This window comes from Ursus maritimus, unplaced genomic scaffold, assembly GCF_017311325.1.
Source record: "Ursus maritimus isolate PB19 unplaced genomic scaffold, ASM1731132v1 scaffold_21, whole genome shotgun sequence".
Lineage (NCBI taxonomy): Eukaryota > Metazoa > Chordata > Mammalia > Carnivora > Ursidae > Ursus > Ursus maritimus.
In genome coordinates this window covers 35,297,103-35,310,160 of record NW_024424564.1, presented here as the reverse complement: position 1 = coordinate 35,310,160, position 13,058 = coordinate 35,297,103, and the positions used below count along the sequence as shown (strand labels likewise).

Here is a 13,058-nt window from a genome sequence, read left to right as displayed (position 1 = left end):
GAGAAGATGGTACATTGGTAGTTTAGAGGCAGAACAGTGGTTTTAAGGATTTAATCCTTCAAATCATTTCAGTATTCGAAAACTGAAATCAAATTTTCATCATTACCTATAGATAGTAGGTTTCTATAATTACTGAAGCAGAAGACACGCTGACAGAAGAGAAACACAGACACACCAAAGAATGTCTGTGAGCTGATATTGTGGGCTGCTAATTTAGCCCATGGAAAACCTGATAATAGTCTAACACATAGATGGACAAAGTTTTTTGTTTCTCAGTGTTTGGTTTTTTTTTTTCTGTTTTTGTTTTTTAAGATCCTTTTAACTCCTTTTGGAAGCCCTTTAAAGACTAAAAATCAAATACAGAATGGTATCATATATCCTACTCATGACATACTGGTCCATTTCTGAAAATAATAATGCTTTCTCAAAATGAAGCCATTTATATTCTTAGCCATGCTCTATTGTGTGCACAGAGTAATTTCTTGAGACCAATGTTTCCTGTGGCATTTTGCCAAGACTGGCTTTATTTGTTTTTCATTAGGCTTTTCATTATCATGCTGCTATATACCTGGATCATTCTACCTCCTCTGAGAAGGCTGGGGTAGCTTAAGCATAGGAATGATACGATGAGTAGGTGGGATGTTTTTGTCCCGTGAATGCACATTTTAAATCTCTAGCTATGGTACCATTCTTATGGCTTTAATCTTTCTAAGAACAATCAATTATCCATTTTATAGTGTAGTCTGATAGTAAATTGTTGACATTCATCTATTCTGTCCCTGTACAGGGAAAGATATTAGTCTCACTTTGTACCACATTAGATTGGCCCATCCTCCTTTATTACATCAGGAAAAGGCATCATGATTTACCCTCATTGCCCAAGCCTGGAACTATTGTGTGTTCTGCATTTCTCCATCATTCCACGTATTCAGTCACTCAGTCAAACTTCTTGATAGTTTCAAACGCACCCATCTCTTTCTATCTCCCATGACCGCCACTACCTCAGTCTAAGCCCACATCATCTCTAGAACAACTGCAGTAGCTCCTAATGTCTCCATCCTCCCAGGATTGCCCTAATTCACTCTCTTTTGCTTTAAATATCTGTCAGTACCCATTGCTCTCCATAAGTATTTGTTCTGCAATTTTTGCTCATAAGTGTTTTTGTTATAAATTAATAAGACAGTTTGATTTGTTCAGGAAAGGAGTGATCTGAATTCTGAACTTCTCTATAGACCCCTCAATTTAAAGGGAAACACTAGCTTACAAGCTACAAAAGACTAAAATTAAGGGACAAAATAAGCAATCTATAAATTTCTATATTAGAATATTAATCAAAGGCATAAAAAATCATTGAAATCAAAGAAATTCAGGACTAGACTGGTCCTTGGAGGTCATGTGGCTCAACTTTGTCATTTTATAGGTAAGGAAACTGAGGCCCAACCACTAAATTGCTCTAAAACTAAACTAAATTGATCTTTCTAAATTTGGAATCTCATATGTAACTCCTGTTCTTAACAATCTGTCCATGGCTCCCTGTTATGGTCAGGATGAAGTCTGAATTCTCCAGCCTGGCGAACAATGTGCATGTAGTCTGGCTTCGGCTTACCTTGCCAGCCTTATCTTTTGTTCCCCTCTCCAGCTCATTCAAGAACCCAGTGCTTCCGAATATGCTATGTTCTTTCTCACCCATGGGACACTGTACATAATTTCCCTTGTGTCCTTCCTCTGTTGAGTGCTAAGTCCTAACCATGCTTCAGATATCTGATCAGACATCATCTCCACTGAAAACACACCCCAGGTCCTCTTGGGGTTCCCAAGCGTGTGTCACCACATAGTACATTCACAGCATTCTACCTGCCTTTGAAAATCTGTTTCCGTCCCTGGACTGGAAAGAATAAAGATACTTGTGGGCAGGGACCTGCAAATTATTCATTGTTGTATCCCCATATCTTGATCAGATGTCTGGCATTCAGTATTTTAAGATTAATTATCAATTCCCACTTTTAACCCACCTAGTATCTTTCAATTTTTTAATCAGTCCTCCTCTCACAATCTGTTTTCAGGGGAAGAAAAAACTGATTCGTTCATGTCAATGTATAGGTAGATCACTGAAGATCCTAACTGGCAACTCTTCTCAGAAGATTTACATTTTTATGGGAACAGAGTTTTAGGTTACAGGAATGAATCCCCAAAGCAAATAACTGAACCATAAATAGTAAGCCATGAGAGCATTTCTGAGAGGAAGGAAGCTTTCCCAGAACCTTCAACTCAGTCACATAGGTGACCTCCTAATTGCCTTCACCCTCACAGAAGAATGACTGTTTTGGTTTGTAAAAATCAGCTCACTTGTTGGTTATTTTTCTTTGCATTAAATAAATCATTATTTACCCGTAGTAAAAATACCTGATTTAACTTGTAACATTTCTGGGTTTGTTTCAGGGAAGCAATGTTATGGAAGATCAGGATTTGTTGGAAATTGGAATCCTTAATTCTGGGCACAGACAAAGAATTCTACAGGCAATCCAGCTCCTTCCAAAGGTAAGCAATGCTTTCTTAGCCTGGCCCTATGTACAGCAGTCTTCAGTCTAGATGAGAAAGAGCTATTAGTACTTAGGACAACATCTCTACATATTGATGCAACTCCCAAAAGCAGTTCTTCTTAGGTCCAGTGAAACATTCAGACTTGTAAGACTGCTGTGGGCCAAACTTGGCTTTAGGTTGAGGAGAGGATGTCATATAGGAAACACCACTGACCAGCAGGGCACCTTCAGGGCTTCTCTTCAGTGCGAGTCCTTATATTGGTATAAACATCAGCCCAGGCCTCTCAGGTGACGGCTCAGGTACAAAAAGACAAGATCAATATTGGGTGGGCGTGGAAATGTTCCTGAATTAGAAGTCTCATGCCCCATGAGAGGTATTATCTCTTGTACAACTCCATAGACTTAGCCTCCAGGGGCAAGAAATCTGCCTAATCATCACTCAAGGAAGACCAAAGTATCACATCCCCATCAGGTTTTTATAGTTTATGTATAAATCCTCCCAGTCTAGATGCAATTTGCCAACCAACATGTCATTTGAACTGTAAGTACTATGTTACCTAGCAACAGTGTTGACCTTCTGTTCCCGGATAAGGTTTCATAGAAGCCTAAAGCAAAAGGTAGGATCTGAGCCCTGGTCTTCAAGGTATGTCAGACTCTAACTGATAAGGAAAAGAAAAGCATTTCAGGGAGCAGCAGAAATCATATAAATATAAATATAAATAGCCAAAAGTATTAAGGGAATAGTGATTCTGCATGATTTAAAATGCAGTGGGATTTGCACAGCAATGTGAATGTCCTCAATCATTGCCATTAAATTGTACACTTAAAAATGGTTAAGATGGTAAATTTTCTGTTTGCCATTTCACCACAGTTTTTAAAATATTTTTTTAAAAAGGAAAAAAAATCCAGTGTGATTAATACAATTAGAGAGTAGAGAGTATGATCAGAGATAAAGCAGAAAAAGTAGGTTGGGTCACTCTGTGTCAGGCTAAGGAATTTGAAATTTGTTCTGTAGGCACTGGGGAACAGACATGACTGGACTACTTTAGGCCAGTCAGTTTTGGAAGCAACATACAATAGGCGTGAGAAGGAGGGAAAGTTGCAGTAGGGTCAGCCAGCTGGGAACAGATTCAGGGGGCAGGACTGAAAGCAGATGCAGTTAGACTTGCACCTAGATGTACGAACTTACCATATATTTTGTATTCTCCTCTGCTCTTCTCCTTTCTAATGAGGCTGTAATTTCTCCTCAGAACGAGAAAGATAAATATTAACCACTGTTTCTAAGGAAGCGATCTGATGAAATTTGCCAACTGACAGTGAACTGAGTGTCTACTGATAGAGCTTAACACTTTTGCAAATTCAAGGAGAGTTACGCATACAAAGGAGTTTGATCATACAATTTTCTACAGTAAAAGGAAAAGAATAAATAAAGTGGCCTTAGAACTAATTCCAGAAGTAATTCTTATAAGCGTATTGTTCACCTCACTACTTTTGTATCTTAAAATTACTTCCTCAGCAAGTTTGCTCCTCATTGTCCTCAAGGACTTCACTGCTACCCCCAACACTGAGCCCAGTGTGCAGCCCTTGGCAGGCACTCAATAAATCAGTAAGTGACTACCCCCTTGTCACAAGCCAGCCTGTCAAGTTCAGCTCAAATAGTTCCATACCACTTTCTTTTTGAAACGTTCCCTAAAATGGAACTACTTCTCTCACCTTGGTAATTCTCACCCTAGTCCAAACCTGCCACCATTAACTAGACTGCCACAATGGGTTCTAATCTGTCATCTCTAGGTTAGACTAGAGGAGTCAATTTCTCATTGGTTCTCTCTAGCTCGGATAATTCATAGATACCTAATCTCTGTCCTAGTTACCTTTCTTATCACTCTACATTTGAATTTCCACACAGCATCCAGAATGGTCCTTCTCAAATGTAAATCAGATCATGCCACACCCTGTTTAAAGTCTCCATGGGACTCCCTTGTAACTTAGAATAAAATCTTTATCACAGCCTACAGAAGTCCACAGGATCTGGCCCCTTCCCACCTCCATGGCCTCAACTCTCACTCTCCCATTTTCCTGAACTCTAGTTATGTGGTTTCTTTTTGTTCCAGAATATACCAAGCTCATTTTTGCTTCAAGGCCTTTCCATACCGGTCTCTTTGCCTAGAAAGCCTTTTATTCAGATTTTCATACACTTGAAAATACATCATCAAATCTCTACTCAGCTGCTGTCTCCTTACTGAGGCCTTCAGGACCTCAAAGTCACGCTCCTCGCATACTATCTCTGTCCTTCGTATTACCCCATTTTAGTTTCTCCATGGCACTTACGGCTACCCGAAGTTATATTATTTATGTGTTTGTTTTTTCCTTATTTTTCACCTTTCCCCCAAGATGCAGGGTCCATGAGCTCAGGGACCTTAACTGTCTTTTTCCCTTCTATATACCCAGCCCCTAGAGCAGTGCCAGTCACCTCGTAGGCAGTCAAAAATGTTTGTTGAAGGCAGTAATACACTGCTGTCTCTTTCTTCTGAGATTTGATAGCTCTGCCTGTTCTGAAGGTACTAATAATACTCCACCACTTCTGCCTTAGAAACACCCTGAAGGCAGAGACAGTGTCACATCCATCCTTGAATTTCCCAATGTGCTTACCTCAATACACGTGCATTAAAAGAATGAAAGAATAAGTTACTGAAAGAATATTTTCCTCCTGGTATTCAAATATACACTTTTTCAAATCAAAAAGTGCTTCAATTTTAAGATATATCTGTACTTGTGTATATGCCATTTGATAATGCGAAACAGAAGAACCTAAACTCAGAATTATTTGGAGAATAAATGGAGTGTTTATTTTTAAGACAAAATATCATCCCCATTAGAGAAAACAATATAACAGAAACAATACAAAATTAAGCTTTTATCAAGAGGCTGATGCGAAAGTGCTTACTATGCACCCAAATGAGTAGAGAATATATAAAAACATCCAAACACGTGTTCGGCAGCACAAACAGAATGTTATAATGCTACAAATTGATGCTTTGCCTTCTTAGGTAATGAGCCCAATCTTCAGATGGTTAATAGTGTAATTTTACTGCCAGCACATTCATTTGCATTCACTCTAACTTTGCACTGCTGCAAAAGGGACACAGTGTCTCTTTGTTTTGTTTATGCAATTTTAGTCTTCAGAATATCTGTGTTCTTCATCTGTCATGAAAAATATTCCATGATTGCTACCTGAAATCCTTTAATTAACATATTGTGTTTTGGAATCCCTGAGATTGTTCCTAAACAGAGAAAAGGTGGTTTGCTAAATGCAGTCTTGATCTGTTAGCACACTTCAAAGCATGTTTTTCGTGCTTTATTTGTATTTGGTGTTTCAAGTTTCAAAGACAAAAGTTTATTCCTTTGGTAAGAATGGTTTTTCTGTAATATGCCCTTCTTAATATTGAAATATTCACCAACACAAAGGTCTGCATGTTCTCAAGAACATTTGATACCTCAAACACATGGAATGTATTCTATGTGTTCTAAGCATAGACATAGTTAGAACAGTAAGCACATTAATTCCTCTCTTCCACTCGTTATTTCCCTCTGTCTTTTATAATGCTTGATCTTTAGTAACAAAGTTCAATTATCCATTTTCACCCAGTCTCCACTTTCCTCACCAACCCCAGCTCAGTCTTTTCTTGAGTCTAAAAGTTCTCAGAACTTCCGAAGATCACATTTCACCCTTTTCTTTCTTTAAGAAAGGAAACATACCAGAAGTTTCATGAGAAGGTGGCTTGTTTTTTACTCCCACAGAAACTGTAAGCATATTGGACTTTTTCTGTCCCCTAGACTTGAAGAAATAATCTGATTACTTATTTGCAACACATAATTTGCCTTTTTCCAGGTAAGAATTCCATATGACCAAGTATTTGGATAATCCTCCAAAATCCTTTTTAAAAGGTGTAATGTTTTTTGCCCTTTGACAATATAACACTTGAAAGTCAGGAATTCAGAGCATTTCATTTTACAGGTTTGCAAGACTTGTGTCAAAGCCCATGTGTCTGCTCTCTTAATCTCTCTCATCCTGAATTCGAGATGTATTTCGGCACACCAGCAATTTTTATGTCACATGCTCGCTTCTTTTTCAGTATTTTCTTTCCTAATATTTTTATGTTTTTTATCTTTGGATTTATTGAGTAGTGGTTTATACTCACTATCCCCTTTACTGTGCTCCCACCGATCCTTCAACCTACTTGGGTCTAACTGGTTCCTGTGCTACCACCCCACACAACCAGTGCTAAAGTAATCAGTAACCAGTAGGGAAGAAAGTCCATATGCCACTTTCCACCTTCACCCCACTTCAGCTTTAGTAGATTCCTATACTCATGTCAGCTGTCAGTTCTTCTTTTAGACTCCTCATTACCTGGTTATCTTCCTGCCACCCTGATGCTCTCTCTCCTCCCCTGCTCATTTTCCTCAGTTAAATGTCGGAGCTCTTCAAAACTCAAACTCAACAATATTTGATGTCTAGTAAGTGCATTACCACAGGACTCTTGATCATGGTTTCTGGTGTTCATAGTTTTGCTCATCATTGTTAGCCTAATTCTACTTTACTGCATAATGAACATTTACATTTCAGCTGCTCATTATTTCTAAGTTCAATTCAATTTAATCAGTATTTTTTGGCCTACATACTTTCAATTATTTTTTTCACTGAATGACACTGAACACCTCTGGTTGGATTAAATTACCCCCGTTCCTATCCTAAGTTTGAGGTTTTGGTAAAAACAAAACAAAACAAAAAAACAAAAAACAGTTATTTGTTATTCCAACAGAAAAACAAGAAACAAGATTCTGTGTTAGTTATCTATTATTATATAATAAATTACCCCAAAACTTAGTGCATATAAAAATAACATTTATTATCGCAGACTTTCTGTGGACCAGGAATCCAGGGGCAGCTAGGCTGAGTCCTTGGTTCTGTGTCTCTAGCAGGGCTATGGTCATCTCAAGACCCAAGTGGAAAGTACCCACTGCCTCACTCACTCACATGGTTGTTTGTAGGAAGGATTCTGTTCCTTGGGGGGTTTTGGACTGAGGCCTCAAGTGCTTCACAAGCTGTTGGCTGAAGGCTTTCTTCAATTCCTTGTCATGTGGGCCTCACCATAATGTATCTCACAGCGGGCATCTGGCTTCAACAGCACAGCAAGTGAGAGGACAACGGCGGGCTAGGGAGACGGAAGTCACTGTCTTCGGTAGCATGCCATCCTTTTGCCATATTCTTTTCACGAGAATCAAGTCACTAGATTAAGTTCACATACAAGAGGAGGTGTTTAGAGATGCAGTGACTATCTGGAGGTGGGATCACTGGGGGACCACCTCAAATATCTGCTCACTGCAAATACACTTTATAATGGTCCACTTTACAGTCTAGTTTCCAGGTCTATGTTTGTGGTTAAAGTGGAATAACCTATCAGCAATAACAACAAAAAGGGCTTCTTTTATTTCCATGAGCTATCTTCATGGGACTATGATATTCACAAGTAGATGATTTAGAAGCCACATTTGCAATTGCCACTCAAAAAAGAGGCACATATCTCTGGTCTGTAGAGTTAGGTGTGAAAGAGGCTGATATGATACAATGATACGCAAATTAGAGACCCCGGAGATATGCCAATTACACATAAAGACGTCATGATCTAAATGCCACTGATCTAAGTAATACATACAATCAGCAATCCCATAAAACATTACACATTTTTCAAACATGTTCGTTCTTCATTGGTGCCTCACCACTGAAAGGAGCATATTTCCATCTATATTAGGAAAGTGAATTAGTCAAAATCTACTGGACAAGATGTTAAGGATGTTAGCAAACACATTTTTGAAAACAACCAAAGCTGTGGCGCCTGAGTGCCTCGGTCAGTTAAACATCTGACTCTTGGTTTCAGCTCAGGTCATGATCTCAGGGTCGTGAGATTGAGCCCATGTTGGGCTCTACACTCAGCAAAGAGTCCGCTTGGGATGCTCTCTCTCCTTCTCCCTCCGCCCCACCCCCCCCTCAAATAAATAAATAAAACTTTTTTAAAAATTAAAAAATAAAACAACCAAACCTAGAAGTAAAAGGGACCATGTAACCTTAAGCCTGATCAGAACAAAGAGATAAAAGCAACAGTTGACCAAAAAAAGCTTGTGGGCAAGGATGTAGAGATAAACTGACAGGGATTGAGAGCTCAAACACTACTGAAGACAAAACAATATGGAGTGGTGGAAACTGTGGCAAACCAGAGAATACAAACCCTGCCCCTCCAAAAATACTAGTTTTGTTTCCAAACACTTTATTAATAAAACACATCACTGGGAACCAGAGTTAGTTATAGCTGTTACAATGGGATCATGGATTATTTCAGAGCTCAAAAGGATGTGCCATTATGCCAATATGGCTTCCTGTCCAAACCTATGCTCTTAAAGACTCTAGTTCTTTTAAGCTCCTTAAAATTCAGATCTGTGTTAATTCTAGTCGTGATGGTTGATGAAGATGCATATAAGCTTTAGGGAAAAAGTGTTTAGCCAATGTAATTTCTTTAAAAGTCTAGAAAGGAAGGTTCAGTCTTATTTCCCTGTCACTTAGAAAAATGATAGAAGCTCATTCCTGTTTCTATTGCTATTTTTCAGAAGGGCAATGACAAAATGTAGGCTGCAGGCACAGAAGCTCTCAAGGTACATTTGACAGGGTAACTTTTCATTCTCCCATGCCATCACTCACTCTCCATCTACCCTCATTCTTTTACTTGCATTTCTTTGTTTTCACCAGCTGGTATCTTAAACTTTGAAAGCCACCCAATGTTGACTTACCACCCTATGAACATCCGGTTAAAGATAGACTCCTAAACAAAATCCGACACACATACATGCACCGTTAACATTAGGGGCCCTAACTTAAAGTTAATATACAATTGAACCCACAGTCAAACCAAAAGCATAGGGTATTCTATTTCCTTTAGGTCTAGTCCTTGGTGAGACAAACTGTGGTGTTCTGAGAGTCCTTTCAAGTTCCATTCAGTTCTGCAAATGTCTTATGATTCTGTGACAAACAGATATGCTCACTTAGATCAGTCAGTTCAGTGTAAAAGCTTACTTACTTCTAGGAGAAGCATTAGGGCTGTTGGAGAATAGGGAAGGAAGACAGACTAACTGACCTCAAAGTGAAAAACTTAGGTAATTTGTAGTATATAAATCTTAAAGGGACAGCAAATCATTCAGATCTTTTCTATTATTTCTTAGCCTTGCAACCCTGATGGCCTACATTTTCCTAGAGTGACCTCTTCCCCCATGCCTCATGCTTTCTGTTTACACGTGGAGACCCATAACTAGTCTGTTGTTCAGGAGTACATTGGGAGAAGGAATGGCTGGTGCTTATAAAGTTCTCTGGGCCCTCTGAAATGACAGAGCCCAGTACATACAGAGTACGAAATAGCTATAGCTGATTGGGCTGCATAGAAAATAGATTTTTCTGCAGTTTCAGAAAGCAAGACAGCAGCATTCCTCCTAAGCTAAAGGGGGAAAGTCTTTTAATGTTTTCTTTTAAATGAATTTATCCTGGAATAGTTTATTATGTAGACCAGAGAGCTGAAATATCCCTTTTTGCTCGTAACCCCCCCTGATATTGACAGAGCAATAAGGGAGGAATTCTGGAAGTAAATAGGTTTCGATCTATTGCCACCCCCAGCGGCTGTCATCCTTCAGTTTTGAGGAGTTCACCCCCATTTAATAAAGAACAATGGCTCCCTTGGAGTAATACTGCAATCAGTAGTAACAGTAGAGGAACTTTGATATCTGGGCGCTTTCCCTTCCTTACATAATTCTTCCAAGAAGATCACAATTTAGAGCCGCAAAAGACCTGAAAACATCCAGCTCAGTATCTCTCTTGAGTCTTTCACAGGTGAGGAAACCAAGTCTAGGGCGTATTAAATGACTTGCCCTGAGGCAGATTGTTTCTTAGCGACAGAAGTGGAACTAAATCCCAAATGTCTGTGCTCATGACAAGTGCCTCCCGGGCGAATACTGTGCCACATCAGAGACCCAAGGCTCTGAGGACGCCTGTGTATTTGTGAGAGAAACTGTAAAAAGAACAGGAAAGGACCAAAATGACTAAACATAAGAAAAAGAATTGTTCACAATATTGGGCCTTTCTTTAAGTTTCAGGCTTAAAAGGTAGTTTTTGCAACCTCCCTAAATCACTAAAATCCCTTTTCAAAACTGGAAGGGAAGGACCCCTGCCAGGGATCCAAAAGCTCTAAAAAAGTAGGAAAGAGACAGGGAAAAGAAGAGGGGCAGACAGAGACCATGTCAGCTGTCTGTGGCCATTGGAAGTCAAACCACTTCTTTACCCGCGAAGGTGGCCTTCGGAAAGCTTTATTAACAGTAGCCATTGCTGTTTCAAAGAAGGAAAAGCATAATGGAATAAAATAAAATAGCTGAAATAATATTATTTATTTTCCTCTTTGATCTGAGTAGAGAGGAAGGAAAGATGGGCAAGAGAGAAGGGCACTCTCTAGCAGAGAATGAAGACATATCTTCAGAGCATTAAGCTCCATGGAGATGACATTTTTAGAAGAATCAGCCAGGAAGCAGTATGGCGTAATGGTTGGGAACATGGCCAGACTCCCTAAGTTTGATTTTACCTACTTCATAGGGGTGTTGTGAGACTTAAATGAGTCAATATTTGTAAAGTACTTAAAATGGAGCCCTGGCATATCCTATGTGCTATATTTATGTTTACTAAATAAATTTTTTAAAAAATTGAAGGTGAACCAAGAAAAAAGTGGGGTTCCTTCATCCCATTAAAAATTACTACTCCAGGCATACACAATAAGCAAAGTGAATCTCCTATTATACATTCAGTAGATATATTATGAAACACCTGCCACATGCCAGGTATTCTTCTAGGTGTTGAGGATTTGATGTTAGGAAACAAAACCTACAAGGCCACCGTCCTCTTGCAGCTTACATCCTGGGGGGGGGGTGGTGTGCAGACAAAAAGAAGTAAACGTGTAATTTCAAGTAATGATAAGTGCTATAGAAAAATTAATTAGACAGGGAGTAGACAGAGTGAAGAGGGTATACAAATGTATTTTAATTTTAGGTGGGCAAACTAGGATTCACACCCAGGCAGTTTACCTGAGGTTCTTTACCACCTCACTGTGTTGTCTAAACACTGTATGTCAAAGCACAAGAAGGATCCTAAGGGGATATTGAGATGACTAAGCTATATACTCCAAGTAAGGCGCTTTCAAAGAATTTGGAATTTGGCAAAAATGAACTCCCGTGAGCTTTTAAATTAACCTAATTTAATCCCAGTTTAGCCACCTACCACTTGGGTCACTTGGGCAAGTTGTTATGTTCGGTAGTCCCCAGTTAACTCCTCAGTGAGATGGAGATGGTAGTAGAACCTACCACAGCAGGTTATGGTGAGTTCCAAGTTCAAAAATCCCTAGGAAGCGCCTGGCATTTAGAAGCACTAAATTAATACTAGGAATAACCACTTGTAATTGTTTAATATGCTCATTAAATTACCAAAGCTCAATGAATTTTTGCCATTGCTCTTGCCTGGTACCACACAGTAACAAAAATGGACTGACTTCCTGGTATAATTCTCTGGCTAAAAATGCCCATGACTGCGTTGCACAGGGAGCTTTCCATTCTTACTTGTGGATTTCTCACAGAGCAAATTATTCGTTCTCTAGATAAGAAGAGGGCAAAACCTTTGAATCTCATCATCATCCACTAAATTATTTTTTTTTACTACATTTAGGATTATTGTTTAACCCATCAGGAGCTAGAAGAAAAGGTGTTTAAAATCATAACTACGGGGGCGCCTGGGTGGCTCAGTCGTTAAGCGTCTGCCTTCAGCTCAGGGCGTGATCCCAGGGTCCTGCGATTGAGCCCAAATCCGGCTCTGTGCTCCGCTATGAGCCTGCTTCTTCCTCTCCCACTCCCCCTGCTTGTGTTCCCTCTCTCGCTGGCTGTCTCTCTGTGTCAAATAAATAAATAAAATCTTTAAAAAAAATTATAACTAGGGCCTTTCTATCTAAGAAATTAAGTGAATAAACACAATACTGAGAGAGCATCCTGGTTGCATCTCTTAGGGGTAATGCAATCAGTTCCCTACACTAAGTGGCAAGTGACAGAGGAGTGGATACAGAGAGTACTTTGAACAGCAAGGGCTCGATAAAGATATGCAGCATAGGATGTCACAGAAGTGACCTGAGAAGCTGAGTGGGCAGACCTTGACAGTACAGTTCCAGTAAACTGCTAAAGCCATTGTGATTTCATGGAAAAGCAGAACTATGTAAATTCACAGAAGAGATCTAAAAGAACATATCTCGGGCACCTGGGTGGCTCAGTCGGTGAGGCATCCAACTCTTGATTTTGGCTGGGGTCATGATCTCGGAGTCATGGAATCGAGCCCCAGTGCACAGTCTGCTTGAGTTTCTCCCCCTCTGCCACTCCCCCTCCTCTCTCTCTCTCTCT

At 39.6% G+C, this 13,058-nt stretch overlaps 1 protein-coding gene across 15 annotated transcripts in view; it reads left to right on the top strand.

The window, feature by feature from the left end:
* ANKS1B (ankyrin repeat and sterile alpha motif domain containing 1B) overlaps positions 1 to 13,058 on the top strand; it is a 1,051,872-nt gene that overhangs the window by 742,728 nt on the left and 296,086 nt on the right. For all 15 annotated transcript variants that reach the window (XM_040637361.1, XM_040637360.1, XM_040637359.1 and 12 more), the window contains one exon: positions 2,440 to 2,538. In XM_040637361.1, the coding sequence (XP_040493295.1) occupies positions 2,440 to 2,538 (99 nt within the window). The remainder of the gene's footprint in view (positions 1 to 2,439; positions 2,539 to 13,058) is intronic.